This window comes from Pristiophorus japonicus, chromosome 6 (genome assembly GCF_044704955.1).
Source record: "Pristiophorus japonicus isolate sPriJap1 chromosome 6, sPriJap1.hap1, whole genome shotgun sequence".
NCBI lineage: Eukaryota > Metazoa > Chordata > Chondrichthyes > Pristiophoridae > Pristiophorus > Pristiophorus japonicus.
This window is the reverse complement of record NC_091982.1, coordinates 80,834,308-80,850,183: the sequence shown is the minus strand read 5'-3', so window position 1 is coordinate 80,850,183 and position 15,876 is coordinate 80,834,308. Positions and strand designations below refer to the sequence as shown.

Genomic DNA, 15,876 nt, shown 5'->3' with positions numbered 1-15,876 from the left:
ATCCTTAAGGAGCTTGACAGGGTAGATGTTGGGAGGATGTTTCCCCTGGCTGGGGAGTCTAGAATTAGGGGTCTCAGAAAAAAGGGGTAATTTAGGACTGAGATTAGGAGAAAGTTCTTCACTGAAAGGGTTGTGAATCTTTGCAATTTTCTACCCAAGAGGGCTGTGGATGCTCAGTTGTTGAGTATATTCAAGATAGAGATCAATAGATTTTTGGATACTAAGAGAACCAAAAGATATGGGGATAGTGCGGGAAGGTGGAGTTGAGGTAGAAGATCAGGCATGATCTTACTGATTGGCAAAGCAGGCTCGAAGGACCGAAGGACATACTCCTGCTTTTATGTCTTACTTTTATATGTTCATGTTTCCAAGAATCTTAACCTCTGTTCCCTTTGCCTTAACTACAAAGCCCTACTTAATGCTTGAATGTACATCAAGATATTCATTTATGAATTCAATCAGAAATAGAAACTTTCTATGGCTATGCTAATCATGGACAGTGTTCCAGTGCATCTTTCTGATGATTTCCTTCAGACATAGGGAGATGGCACCAGCAAAGTATTAGCTGTGTGACTGGAAGTTAAGTTTTTCTGTTATTACTAAATTAGTGTACTGTAATATTAAACATTTTGTTAAATATTCTGAATAATCTCAAAATTTAAGAACATTTCAAAAACCATTTTATAAAAATGGACAAATAAAACTCAATTTATGAAACTGAAAGGGCCCTGGCAAAAACTGATGTATGCAAAGGGCCAATCCTACATACCTGGACTCTACAGCACCACTGCCAAATCTAAAATCAATGTTGGGGTAGCCACCTACTCTGACTCTAATGCGAGTCTCCCCTCTCGGACTCGAAACCTGAGCTCTTCCTTCTCTGACTCTGATCAGCATAGGATTTTATCCCCAATAGAGGGAGCGGCACTGTACAGATGTTTCCGAAACACTGAGCCCTCCAGATTCAAACTGACAAACCTAGCGGCATAACAACAGTGCTTACAGTTCTGCAGGCTGACTGGGAGGGAACAAGAGACTGGCACTGGAGTCAAGGCACATCCCAACACTGATGTCTGGTCGGGTTTAGGCATTCAATTACTATACTGTATCTGCGGCAGATGCAGACAGTCCAGGAGAGCAGCACTGTGGAGAGCCAGATCAGGGCAAATTACATTGAAATAACAAAGTATACCTTGTGTTACTCTTCGGAAAGCTGTGACCCAACATTGAAGGTTAGAGGTCATTCCACTTCTAGTGTGGTCATTTCTTCGGCTGGATGAAGAAGGTTCCTATAAAGAATGTAATCTGGTACAGTAGAAGTGTTTTTACTCAGCATCACCTGAGTTTACAGGAGGATTTTGCATTAAGGAAAGAACTGGAAACGCAACAGGCCTGAGAGGCCTAGTAGAAATTAGTTAATGTGTTTGCTTTAACATCTTGCTCTACTAATAACTTCATACTAGTAACTTGTGACTTTAGGAAGAAATGCTTATCTTATAAGAGAGGCTGGTGAAGCTGCCTCTTTGTGCACTCTAATGCCTCTGGAGGGAGCCAAGAGAATATATAGGCAAGTACCTCTGCTGCTAGTAAATACCTATATTGGCATTCTGGCATAAACAGATTAACAGGAAGCAATTTACATTAATCTAATTGAGGGGCTCAGATGTTCTTGTATATTCTGAAGGGTGGTTTATAACAACTGTGATTACTGCATTGATTGCATTCCTGCCCACTTTTATAATCAATGTATTAAATGGTTCAAATCCTACACAGAGTTTGCCTCCATCATTAGGATGCTCATGGTAATACATGATATTCACATTCTAGGATTAAATAACTGAGATACCATTAGTGACAATTTAACAAGAAATAATGTACAGTTGATGGCCAGAAAATTGTCAAGTGTAAAATTTTAATACATTATTAAATTCATTTTTTGTGCCATTCTGTACACTTCTGATTTGACTGGGAGTGGATTTCAGGACATCACTGTGCTCGTTATACCCTTTTACCAATCCTGAGTGCTCAGTAGCAATGTGACTTGCCAATCTGAAAAGGTGAGGCTTGAGCAAAGAGTTTGCACCCACTAGTAATGAGTGCTGTCAGGTTTTTTCTTCTTCTTTCAAAAAGCCTGAACAGCAAATTGATGTCTTTCCATATCTCTTACAGCACTTGTGCATTTCTTGGATCACGTGCTGACATTTGCTTTCCTGATAATGATTAGCTGTAAAAGAAACATGAAAAGGTATGAATCATCCCTTGATCATAGGCGTTCATCCAGTTTGGCTCTCGTGCAGGAATTTCTACCAGTGCCCCCAGCTGGGGAACAGAGGAGTTACTGCTGAATATTGGTGGTACTTCTGGGGGAGGAGTTAAGGAGCTGAACAATGTGATGGAGCTGAAACTGCTTTTTACCCACCAGTTTTTTCTCTTCTGAATGCACTAACTCATAGTTCTATGGGGCCAGCCATTATATGAGTCTAGATATTGTGTGACAGGCAGTTGATTGTGGGAAGTATCACAGCAAAGCCTGATCCTGTCCTCAACCAATATCCCCACTTTCCAGCAGGAGGCACAGGGAAAGGATTAGGAACAAGAATTAAGGACTAAGAAAGAGGTTCTGCTGAGAGAGTTTGAACAGCTAGGGACTAAATTGAAAAGCAGAACCACAAAGGTAATAGAATCAGGGAGATGAATGTTTGGCTCAGAGGTTGGTGTGGAAGAAGTGGGTTTTGATTCGTGGGGCACTGGCACCAATACTTGGGAAAGAGAGCTGTTCCGTGGGGATGGACTACACCTGAACTATGCTGGGACCAGAGTTCTAGCGAACCAAATAACTAGGGAGGTAGACAGGGCTTTAAACTAAATAAGGGGGGTGGGGGAGAGGACGGTCGCAGTAGCAATCTAGAATGCTAAAGAGAAAAGAAAAGGAAGCAATGCAGGAAAGTGATTGTGGTAATGATAACCAGATTATGTCAGGGAGGGACAGTGCATACAAACAAAAGAGTGCACTAACAAATAGGGTCCAGGTAAGAAAAAATAGCGGTAAGACAAATAGGGCTATAGCACAAAATCATGTTAAGATGTCTAATAATGTTAAAAAGACAAATTTAAAAGCATTGTATCTGAATGCACGAAGCATTTGTAATAAGGTAGATGAATTAATAGCGCAAATAGATGTAAATGGATACGATATAGGTGCAATTACGGAGACATGGTTGCAGGGTGACCAGGGTTGGGAACTGAATATCCAAGGATATTTGATATTTAGGAAGGACAGGCAAAAAGGAAGAGGGGGTGATGTGGCATTGTTAGTAAAGGATGAAATCAGAGCAATAGTGAGAAAGGATATTGGTTCAGAAAATCTGGGTGGAGCTAAGAATCAGTCTGGGTGGGAGTTGTCTATAATAGCGGTAGCGTAGGGGACGGCATCAAACAGGAAATTAGAGATGCATGTAGCAAGGGTACTACAGTAATCGTAGGTGACTTTAATCTACATATAGACTGGCCAAACCAAATTAGTAATAATACTGTGGCAGATGAATTCCTGGAGTATGTACGAGATGGTTTTTTAGACTAGTATGTTGAGGAGCCTACTAGGGAACAGGCTATCCTAGATTGGGTATTGTGTAATGAGAAAGGGTTAATTAACAGTCTTGTTGTGTGGGATCCTTTAGAGAAGAGTGACCATAACATGATTGAATTCTTTATTAAGATAGAAAGTGAAGTAGTCCAATCTGAAACAAGGGTCCTAAATCTAAACAAAGGAAACTACGAAGGTATGAGGACTGAATTGGCTATGATAGATTGGGAAGATTCATTAAAAGGCATGACGGTGGATAGACAACGGCTAATATTTAAGGAACGAATGCATGAATTGCAACAGTTATACATTCCTTTCTGGCATAAAAAGGAAAAATGGTCCAACCATGGCTAACAAAAGAAATTAAGGATAGTATTAGATCCAAAGAGGAGTTATACAAAGTTGCCAGAAAAAGTAGGAAGCCTGAGGATTGGGAGCAGTTTAGAATTCAGCAAAAAAAGAACCAAGAGATTGATTAAGAGGGGAAAAATAGAGCATGAGAGTAAACTTGCAAGGAACATAAAAACCGACTGCAAAAGTTTCTACAAGTACGTAAAAAGAAAAAGATTCGTGAAGACAAATGTAGGTCCTTTACAGACAGAAATGGAAGAATTTGTAATGGGGAACAAGGAAATGGCAGAACAATTAAATAAATACTTCGGTTCTGTCTTCATGAAAAAGAACACAAATAATGTCCCAGAAATGCTAGGGAACCAAGGGTCTAGTGAACAAGAGGAATTAAAGGAAATGCTTATTAGTAGCTGGAGAAACTAATGGGACTGAAGGCCGATAAATCCCCAGGGCCTGATGATCTGCATCCTAGAGTACTAAAAGAGGTAGCCATGGAAATAGTAGATATATTGGTTGTCATCTTCCAAAATTCTATAGATTATGGAACAGTTCCTGCAGATTGGAGGGTGGCAAATGTAACCCCACTATTTAAAAAAGGAGGTAGAGAGAAAATGGGGAACTACAGACTGGTTAGTCTAACATTAGTAGTAGGGAAAATGCTGGAGTCTATTATAAAGGATGTGATAATGGCATACTTAGATAATATCAACAGGATTAAACAAAGTCAACATGGATTTATGAAAGGAAAATCATATTTGACAAACCTACTGGAGTTTTTTGAAGAGTAACTGATAGAATAGATAAGGGAGAACCAGTGGATGTAGTGTATTTGGATTTTCAGAAGGCCTTTGATAAAGTCCCACATAAGAGGTTAGTGTGCAAAATTAAAGTACATAGGATTGGGGGTAATGTATTGCCATGGATTGAAAACTGGTTAACTGACAGGAAATAGAGAGTAGGAATAAACGGGTCTTTTTCGGGGTGGTGGGCAGTGACTAGTGGGGTACCACAGAGATCAGTGCTTGGGCCCCAGCTATTCACAATATATATATATATATATAAATGATTTGGATGAGGGAACCAAATGTAATATTTTCAAGTTAGCTGATGACACAAAACTAGGTGGGATTGTGAGTTGTGAGGAGGATACAAAGATGTTGCAAGGCGATTTAGATAGGTTGAGTGAGTGGGCAAACACATGGCAGATGTAGTTTAATGTGGATAAATGTGAAGTTATCCACTTTGGTAGGAAAAACATAAGGACAAAATATTATTTAAATAGTGATGGCTTGGGAAGTGTCGATGTACAGAGGGACCTGAGTGTCCTTGTACACCAGTCACTGAAAGCAAACATACAGGTGCAGCAAGTAGTTAGGAAGGCAAATGGTATGTTGTCCTTCATTGCAAGAGGATTTGAGTACAGGAACAAGGATGTCTCACTCCAGTTATACAGGGCCTTGGTGAGACCATACCTGGAGTATTGTGTGCAGTTTTGGTCTCCTTACCTAAGAAAGGATATACTTGCCATAGAGGGAGTGCAGCAAAGGTTCACCAGACTGATTCCTGGAATGGCAAGACTGTCGTATGAGGAGAGATTGGGTCGACTAGGCCTGTATTCACTAGAATTTAAAAGAATAAAATTCTGACTGGGTTGGATAGACTGGATGTGGGGAGGATGTTTCCCCTGGCTGGGAAGTCTAGAACAAGGGGGTCACAGTCTCAGGATACGGGGTAGGAAATTTAAGACCAAGATGAGGAGAAATTTTTTCACTCAGATGATGATGAACCTGTGGAATTCTCTACCACAGAAAGCTATGGAGGCCAAGTCAGTGAATATATTTAAGAGGGAGCTAGATAGATTTCTAGAAACAAAAGGCATCAAGGGGTATGGGGAAAAGGCAGAAATATGGTGTTGAGATAGAGAATCAGCCATGATCATATTGAATGGCGGTGCAGACTCGAAGGGCCGAATGGCCTACTACTGCTCCTATTTTCTATGTTTCTAACTGTGCCTGATTTTATTTTCCTCGCCCATTCCTAGACCAGGGGTGCTGAGATCTATTGTAGTGTCCCAACTACTGTCTCAATTAAAGCACTCTATACTGATGACATCATAGTCCACCTTACTTACAATATCAGGCCCATCAAATTCTCCAAGCACTGACCTAGAAGTAGTTGCAGGAGAGTCACAGCCTGATAAAGACTAGAAAAGGGAAAACACTGACTGATAGAGGAAAAATAGAATCAACACCCTAGAACTAAAAGACATAAAATCCCGACAGTCACATTAAGCAACAACCAGGCTCCTTTTTTCTCCCCTCCCATGTCTAACTGCTCCCGAGTAGTGTGGCTAATACATCTGAACAAGTTCATGTCTCCTATCTGTGCCACTCCCAGCACTCAGATTGCAGCCTCTGTATACAGTAGGCAGGAATTAGTTAACCAATCCTGGTAGGAGCAGGTGGACTGGAAATGGATGGCAATGTAAGTCAGGGGAAGAATGAATGGCAATAAAAGGAACAGTGAATAACAGAATGAGTGTTATTGGAAGAAAGGGGCAGCAGCTGAGAGTAGTGCTTTGGGGTAGGTAGGAAAGGAAGGAAATAGCCAGAACGAACTGAGAGGGAGTGAGGAGCCAGTGCCAGCATGAACTGGGGTAGGGGACGGTGTCAGATAAATAGAGGGGGTGATGGAGGGGGGAGTGACATCTTGAACTGGGGAAATACAGGGTAAGATCAAGAAAAAAAGAGAAGCTTATGACAGATACCGAGAACGCAACACTGCAGAATCTCTAGAGGAGTATAAGAACTGCAGAGGTGCAATTAAAAAAGGTATCAGGAAAGTAAAGATAGAGCATGAAAGAATGTTGGGAAGAAAAATCAGTGAAAACCCAAAGATGTTTTATAAATACATTAAGAGCAAGAGGATAACTAGAGAAAGAGTGGGGCCTATTAGAGACCATAAAGGAAATCTGTATGTGGAAGTGGAAGACGTGGGTAGGATGCTTAATGAATACTTTGCATCTGCTTTCACAAAAGAGAGAGGCAATGCAGACTTTGCAATGAGGGAGGAGGAGTGTGAAATATTCGACGAGATAATGAGAGAGGATGTATTAAGGGGCTTAGCAGCTTTGAAAGTGGATAATTCCCCAGGCCCAGATAAAATGTATCCCATGCTATTAAGAGAAGCAAAAGAGGAAATAGCAGAGGCTCTGACCATCATTTTCCAATCCCCTCTGGCTACAAGTGTGGTGCCAGATGACTGGAGGACTGCTAATGTTGTACATTTGTTTAAAAAGGGAGAAAGGGATAGAGAGAGTAATTACAGGCAAGTCAGCTTAAACTCAGTGGTAGGAAAATTATAGAAATAAATCCTGAGGGACAATATAAATCTTCATTGGGAAAAACATGGATTATTAATCAAGGACATTCAACATGGGTTTGTCAAGGCAAGGTCATGTCTGACTAACTTGATTGTATTTTTTGAGGAGGTAACCAGGAGGGTCGATGAGGGCAGTGCGCATGATGTATGATGTAGTGTAAATAGATTTTAGCAAAACTTTTGATAAGGTCCCACATGGCAGCCAGGTCACGAAAGTAAAAGTCCATGGGATCTAGGGCAAAGTGGTGAGTTGGATCCAAAATTGATTCGGAGGCAGGAAGCAAAGGGTAATGGTTGATGGGTGTTTTTGTGACTAGAAGGCTGTATCCACTGGGTTCTGCAGGACTCAGTTCCTTGCTTTTTGTGGTATATATTGTGCTGATTTATGTCAGCAACATAAAGTGCGCCAGTGCAGCTTTCGGCCACCTGAGGAAAAGAGTGTTCGAAGACCAGGCCCTCAAATCTACCACCAAGCTTGTGGTCGACAGGGCTGTAGTAATACGCGCCCTCTTGTATAGAAACATAGAAAATAGGTGCAGGAGCAGGCCATTTGGCCCTTCGGGCCTGCACCATCATTCAATAAGATCATGGCTGATCATTCCCTCAGTACCCCTTTCCTGCTGTCTCTCCATACCCCTTGATCCCCTTAGCCGTAAGGGCCACATCTAACTCCCTCTTGAATATATCCAATGAACTGGCATCAACAACACTCTGCGGCAGGGAATTACACAGGTTAACAACTCTGAGTGAAGATGTTTCTCCTCATCTCAGTCCTAAATGGCCTACCCCTTATCCTAAGACTGTATCCCCTGATTCTGAACATTCTTCCCGCATCTAACTTGTCCAGTCCCGTCAAAATCTTATTTGCTTCTATGAGATCCCCTCGCATCCTTCTAAACTCCAGTGTATAAAGGCCCAGTTGATCCAGTCTCTTCTCATATGTCAGTCCAGCCATCCCGGGAATCAGTCTGGTGAACATTCGCTGCACTCCCTCAATAGCAAGAACGTTCCTCCTCAGATTAGGAGACCAAAACTGTACACAATATTCAAGGTGTAGCCTCACCAAGGCCCTGTACAACTGCAGTAAGACCTCCCTGTTCCTATACTCAAATCTACTAGCTATGAAGGCCAACATACCATTTGCCTTCTTCACCGCCTGCTGTACTTGCATGCCAACTTTTTCAATGACTGATGAACCATGATACCCAAGTCTCGTTGCACCTCCCCTTTTCCTAATCTGCCGCCATTCAGATAATATTCTGCCTTCGTGTTTTTACCTCCAAAGTGGATAACCTCACATTTATCCACATTATACTGCATCTGCCATGCATTTGCCCACTCACCTAGCCTGTCCAAGTCACCCTGCAGCCTCTTAGCATCCTCCTCACAGCTCACACCGCCACCCAATTTAGTGTCATCTGCAAACTTGGAGATATTACACTCAGTTCCTTCATCTAAATCATTAATGTATATAGCAAGGAGCTGGGGTCGCAGCACTGATCACTGCGGCACTCCACTAGTCACTGTCTACCATTCTGAAAAGGACCCGTTTATCCCGACTCTCTGCTTCCTGTCTGCCAACCAGTTCTCTATTCACATCAGTACATTACCCCCAATACCATGTGCTTTGATTTTGCACACTAAGCTCTTGTGTGGGACCTTGTCAAAAGCCTTTTGAAAGTCCAAATACACCACATCCACTGGTTCTCTCTTGTCCACTCTACTAGTTACATCCTCAAAAAAATTCTAGAAGATTTGTCAAGCATGATTTCCCTTTCATAAATCCATGCTGACTTGGACCGATCCTGTCATTGCTTTCCAAATGCGCTGCTATTTCATCCTTAATAATTGATTCCAACATTTTCCCCACTACTGGTGTCAGGCTAACCGGTCTATAATTCCCCGTTTTCTCTCTCCCTCCCTTTTTAAAAAGTGGTGTTACATTAGCTACCCTCCAGTCCACAGGAACTGATCCAGAGTCGATAGACTGTTGGAAAATGATCACCAATGCATTCACTATTTCTAGGGCCACTTCCTTAAGTACTCTGGGATGCAGACTATCACGCCCCGGGGATTTATCGGCCTTCAATCCCATCAATTTCCCGCATAATAAGGATATCCTTCAGTTCCTCCTTCTCACTAGACCCTCGATCCCCAGTACTTCCGGAAGGTTATTTGTGTCTTCCTTCGTGAAGATGGAGTCAAAGTACTTGTTCAATTGGTCTGCCATTTCTTTGTTCCCCATTATAAATTCACCTGAATCCGACTGCAAGGGACCTACGTTTGTCTTCACTAATCTTTTTCTCTTCACATATCTATAGAAGCTTTTGCAGTCAGTTTTTATGTTCCTGGCAAGCTTCCTCTCGTACTCTATTTTCCGCCTCTTAATTAAACCCTTTATCCTCCTCTGCTGAATTCTAAATTTCTCCCAGTCCTCAGGTTTGCTGCTTTTTCTGGTCAATTTATATGCCTCTTCCTTGGATTGAACACTATCCTTAATTTCCCTCGTCAGCCACGGTTAAGCCACCTTCCCCGTTTTATTTTTACTCCAGACTAAGATGTACAATTGTTGAAGTTCATCCATGTGATCTTTAAATGTTTGCCATTGCCTATCCACCGTCAACCCTTTAAGTATCATTTGCCAGTCAATTCAAGCCAATTCACGCCTCATACCATCGAAGTTACCTTTCCTTAAGTTCAGGACTCTAGTTTCTGAATTAACTGTGTCACTCTCCATCTTAACAAATAATTCTACCATATTATGGTCACTCTTCCCCAAGGGGCCTCGCACAACAAGATTGCTAATTAGTCCTTTCTCATTCCACATCACTCAGTCGAGGATGGCCGGCCCTCTAGTGGGTTCCTTGACATATTGGTCTAGAAAACCATCCCTAATACACTCCAGGAAATCCTCCTCCACCGCATTGCTACCAGTTTGGTTAGCCCAATCAGTATGTAGATTAAAGTCACCCATGATAACTGCTGTACCTTTATTGCACGCATCTCTTATTTCTTGTTTTAATGCTGTCCCCAACCTCACTACTACTGTTCGGTGGTCTGTACACAACTCCCACTAACGTTTTCTGCCCTTTGATATTCTGTACCGATTCCACATCATCTAAGCTAATGTCCTTCCTTACGATTGCATTATTTTCCTCTTTAACCAGCAATGCCACTCCGCCTTCTTTTCCTCTCTGCCTATCCTTCCTAAATGTTGAATACACCTGGATGTTGAGTTCCCAGCCTTGGTCAACCTGGAGCCATGTCTCTGTGATGCCAATTACATCATAACCGTTAACTGCTATCTGCGCAGTTAATTCGTCCATCTTATTCCGAATGCTCCTCGCATTGAGGCACAGAGCCTTCAGGCTTGTCTTTCTAAACACACTTTGCCCCTTTAGAATTTTGCTGTAATGTGGCCCTTTTTGCTGTTTGCCTTAGGTTTCTCTGCCCTCCACTTTTACATTTCTTCTTTCTATCTTTTGCTTCTGCTCCCATTCTACTTCCTCAGAGACATGGACCATGTACAGTCGACACCTCAAGTTGCTTGAAAATTATCACCTATGATGTCTCCGCAAGATCCTGCAAATCCCCTGGGAGGACAGACGCACCAATATTAGCGTCCTCGACCAGGCCAACATCCCCAGCATTGAAGCACTGACCACACTTGATCAGCTCCGCTGGGCAGACCACATTGTTCGCATGCCAGACGCAAGACTCCCAAAGCAAGCGCTCTACTCGGAACTCCTTCACGGTAAACAAGCCAAAGGTTGGCAGAGGAAACTTTACAAGGACACCCTCAAAGCCTTCCTGATAAAGTGCTGCATCCCCACTGACACCCGGGAGTTCCTGGCCAAAGACCGTCCTAAGTGGAGGAACTGCATCCGGGAGGGCGCTGAGCACCTCGAGTCTTGTTGTCAAGAGCATGCAGAAATCAAGCGCAGGCAGCAGAAAGAGCGTGCAGCAAACCAGTCCCACCCACCCTTTCCCTGAATGACTATCTGTCCCACCTGTGACAGGGACTGTGGTTCTCGTATTGGACTGTTCAGCCACATAACGACTCATTTTTAGAGTGGAAGCAAGTCTTCTTCGATTCCGAGGGACTGTCTGTGATGATGATGGACTTAAATGTTGGGGGTATGAAATTTGTAGATGACACTAAAATAAGCCTATTTTAGTGGTAGATAATGAAGAAGAAAGTGGGGGACTGCAGGAAGATATCAATATACTGGTCAGGTGGGCAGAACATTGGCAAATGGAATTTAATCCGGATAAGTGTGAGTTAATGCATTTCGGGAGGTCTAACAAGGCAAGGGAATACACATTAAATGGTACGACACTGAAAAGTGTAGAGGAACTTGGAGTGCAGGTCCAGAGATCACTGAAGGTAGCAGGCCAGGTAGATAAGGTGGTTAAGAAGGCATATGGAATACTTGCCTTTATTAGTCCAGGCATGGAATACAAGAGCAAGGAGGTTATGCTTGTACTGTATAAAACACTAGTTAGGCCGCAGCTCAAGTACTGTGTGCAGATCTGGTGCACATTACAGGAAATATGTGATTACACTGGAAAGAGTGCAGAGGAGATTTACAAGAATGTTGCCTGGACTGGAGAATTTTGGCTATGAGGAAAGATTGAAAATGCTGGGTCTGTTTTCTTTGGAACAGAGGAGGCTAAGGGGAGACCTGATTGAGGTTATGAGGAGCCTGGATAGAGTGGTTAGGAAGGACCTGTTTCCCTTGGCAGAGGGGTCAACAACCAGGGGCATAGATTTAAAGTAATTGGGGGGAGGTTTAGAGGAAATATGAGGGAAAATTTCTCCCCCCAGAGGATGGTGGGGGTATGGAACTCACTGTCTGAAAGGGTGGTAGAGGCAGGAACCCTCACCATATTTATAAGATACTTGGATGTGTACTTAAAGTGCCATAACCTACAGGGCTACCGTCCAAGAGCTGTAAAGTGGAATTAGGCTAGATAGCTCTTGGGCGGCCAGCGGGCGCGGACACAATGGGCCAAAATGGCCTCCTTCCGTGCTGTACATTTCTATGATTCTAAAAGGATGAAAGGTACTGGCTTAACTGAGTTGGAGGGGCAGAGTGCCAGATTTAACTTATGGGGAGAGGAAGGAGCGTGTATCTGAAAAAGTGGGAATTGAATAGAATACAATGCCTCTGCATGGATGAGGAATTGAATTGGGCATAGTGTCTCTGTGAACTGGGTCTGGAAGGGGGTTGAACGTGGGAGAGTAAGTTAAAATAAGTTTTGGATAAGTGATGGTCTGGTTGATCTGTAGAAACTTCAAATGTCATTTCTTTTACCTTTTACTAAAATTAAGAATTCTATTGCGAAGTACAAAAGTGCTTTGGGTTATCAACTTTTTGGAAGCTATTAGTCATCCTTTGTCAGTCAGTTTATTGTAAGGGAAATGCACAAAAGTATGAAGCTAAACTTCATACCAGACCAATGTTGTATTGCACAACTTAATCTGTTTTATGTTTGATCATTTACATGTTGTATTGTAGCTGATACGATATCAAACACCATGTGAAGCTGTTCAATAATAGTCAGAACCCAGCTGCATTACCTTAATGTCTCAATGAGATTAAACGGTTGTGTAATAAACAAACTAATTTATGATAGGTGATACAGAATATAGGATGAGTGTCAGACTGCGATGATTCAAACTATGCACATTAAAGGAAATGGGGAAAACTCCTAAATTTCACCTTGTAAACACTTCTGTATTTCACAGGCCTGTTTCTGGCAGGGGTCTTTAGTAGACATGGCCGTGTGCCTGAAAAAGAAAAAGGGCATATATGAATTTTTTTTTCCTATTTTTATATAGTGGTCTCACTTTCTTTGATTTCTCTAAAGGGAGAGATTGATCCTCATGGAAAGTATGTGTTTATCAAAACTATGTTAGGCGGCATACACACACACAATTGGAGATACTAATATGTTTAGCTTATTAAACTAGTCCAATAACTGGTCGATCCATTTCTAGAACATGCTTTTGAAACCAGGCCAAATTAATATGAAACTCTCCTCTGTTGGTTGAGAGGATGCTGGCACTTTTATTGAGCTTGGGACTAAATTGACAATCTTATCCAGAGAGCCTACAAGGACAGTTGAAGAGAGAAGTGAACATTTGTGTTTTAAAGGGTACTTCTCTGTACTCGCAGTAAAAATATACTGTTGGGACAAAATAAAGAGAGCTTTATCCTATATCTAACCTGTGAATGCGTGGTCTGGGAAATAAAAGAGGGAAAATGTTCCTCTTTTAATTTTTATGATTGCAAACAATGACCCCCAGAGTAAAAAATAGCTTCCCATTTGACAATTGAGCTAATCGGGTGCAAGTGACATAAATTTCATGTGTAACATTTTCATGTGTGATATTTTGAGTTGTGATGGCTACATGCAAAATGCAAGACTTTTAAGTATTTAGATATTTAGAGAAGCAATAACTATCCATGGGATGTTTAGAAATTGGCTTGTTATAACTAAATAAGGTCATGACCAACAGCATTGCACAAATTACCAGTGCTGAAGCAGATTTCTATGCTTACATTAGAAATAAGAGAACTACATTTAACAGTTGGTTTTGCCAATCTCATTATTGTTTCAATTAAAAAAAACTAAATGTGTTTATACAGCAACTTCTCAGTTTCTACTTCACAGTAATGCTAACGCTTCAGCATGATTCCAGAGTTGGGATCTGAACTGAGTCTGAAATGATATGGGACACCCTAGAGTAGATAGTTTGACATTGCATGGAGTGTAACTTTGTATCAAATTTTTAAAGCTTTAAAGCTCTCTGCTGCTACTGTAAATGTATTGACTACTGGCAGAGAAGAGAACTAATATTCCAGCCAGGCAGTGTAAACAGAACTGATTGGAACTTAAATACAACATTACATTGTCAACAAGTTTGGGATAAAAGTGTTCATTTTTGAGAGATGTCCAGAAATTTTGAAAATGTAAGTTAGGTACCCAAAGTCCACTTCTTAGATCTTCTTGCGAATACACAAATTTTCATCAGCTCCAAAGGAAACATTAAAACCCAAGTTGTGACCCTGTCCCTGCCCAATATTTTGTTTTAGATGTGGCAAAAAGTGTCAACTCTATCTAGTTCAAGGTTCTAGAACATGAAACCATGAAATCTATGACATGTCTGCTGATGCATTTCAATTCTCCCAAGACACTTTCTGCTCCCAAACAGGAACCTATCACGTAGCCTCAGTGACTTGGTTTGAAGATACCTATTTTGGTGTATCGAATTTATATTTTTAAAAATCTGCGTTTGCATCCATCCAGTTTCTCTCTGTCACAGACTCACTCTAACCTTGACAGATATACAATCACCAGAATTAATATTCTTGTTCTACTGTCTCTATCTGTACTTATTAAAATGGCCATGGCTAGGGGAGGCTTATGTAAACACAGCTTCCTGGAGTCTCGAGGTGCAAAAGTTAATACATTCTATTTAAGAGTCGTTTTTAAAAAAATGCAGTAAACCAACTATTTAAGTCACTTTAACTTTGCCATTTGAACAGTGATGTGTTTACCCACACAGCCGGTGTGCACTGTGAGCACACGGATAGCCCCCCGCCCTTTACCTGCGCTGGGGAGCCGGTGTCACCGAATTATCTGCCCGGGTTCAGCAAACGTTACTGCAGCGCGAACCGATGTGAAGTAAATAGTAACATCTTCTCAAACCTGCGTTATAACCACAGACGTGAATAATGCGAATTTCTTCAACCTTAAACCGTAAACACATTGCGTTGTCATTTGTGCCACGGCTACAATTTCACTGGGCGCAAGGGCCGGAACCCAGCGGCGAGGCGCGCTTTCCCCCCGGCGCCGACTGCTTTCTCTGATGTCGGGCAGGAAGAGGATGCGCTTTGGTTAAAGTGGGTTTAGAGTTTAGATTGGATTCACAGCAGCGGACATGGCGGTGTGTGGGGTTCATCTGGACTCGGACGCATTCCTCGTGTGTTTGAATCACGCGCTGTCCACGGAAAAGGAGGAAGTGATGGGCCTCTGTATTGGAGAGGTAAGGATCAAGCCTTCCCTTAGCAACCGCCCGCAACGGGGCCGGGGACTCTTACCCTAGCAACCGGCTCCTTCCTCACAGTAATCAAAGCTCTCACCTTAGTAAGAGAGGCCCAGTCGCTTCCGTCCTGTATTAACTGGAGCATCATCATCATCATCATCATAGGCAGTCCTTCGAATCGAGGATGACTTGCTTCCACGTCAAAAAGTTCACAGGCATTTCAATGATAGACCTAAAATTCCAGGTCCAAACTAAATCTTGAAGGATGGAAGATGCCTGTGCTTGGATTTTTTTTTAACGTGTGGTGACCGTTGCACACGAGCCACTACACGGGCTTGGTCCAGTAGCAAGGATTACCCAAGATAACTGGAGACCATCTCTGCTGCACGGACCGAGTGCACATACATATCGCAGTGTGGGCTGCTCCTGGGCCCTGAACTCACGCCGCTCCTGGGCCCCGATCATGTCCCTCTACAATCTCTTGCTGCTCCTTTGCCTGGGGACT

At 42.3% G+C, this 15,876-nt stretch overlaps 2 protein-coding genes across 10 annotated transcripts in view; one reads left to right on the top strand and one right to left on the bottom strand.

Moving 5' to 3' along the window:
• Positions 1-1,893: 1,893 nt before the first annotated feature.
• cmc4 (C-x(9)-C motif containing 4 homolog (S. cerevisiae)) lies at positions 1,894-15,649 on the bottom strand. Of its 7 annotated transcripts, none has more exons than XM_070882094.1 (3): positions 15,469-15,649; positions 13,042-13,109; positions 1,894-2,224 (listed from the first exon to the last, which is right to left on the bottom strand). In XM_070882094.1, exons 2-3 carry the CDS (start codon positions 13,097-13,099, stop codon positions 2,103-2,105), a joined length of 180 nt encoding a protein of 59 aa, XP_070738195.1. In that variant the 5' UTR covers positions 13,100-13,109; positions 15,469-15,649; the 3' UTR covers positions 1,894-2,102. The 7 variants fall into 7 exon arrangements, with proteins under 7 accessions (XP_070738195.1, XP_070738198.1, XP_070738196.1 ...); XM_070882097.1 differs by lacking the exon at positions 15,469-15,649 and adding an exon at positions 15,427-15,449; XM_070882095.1 differs by lacking the exon at positions 15,469-15,649 and adding an exon at positions 15,035-15,319.
• Positions 14,924-15,876, top strand: part of brcc3 (BRCA1/BRCA2-containing complex, subunit 3) — a 22,823-nt gene continuing 21,870 nt past the window's right edge. Inside the window, exon 1 of one of the 3 annotated variants that reach the window (XM_070882089.1) lies at positions 14,924-15,371. In XM_070882089.1, the coding sequence (XP_070738190.1) occupies positions 15,267-15,371 (105 nt within the window). In that variant the 5' untranslated portion in view covers positions 14,924-15,266. The remainder of the gene's footprint in view (positions 15,372-15,876) is intronic. The other 2 variants (XM_070882088.1, XM_070882087.1) reach the window with 2 other exon arrangements.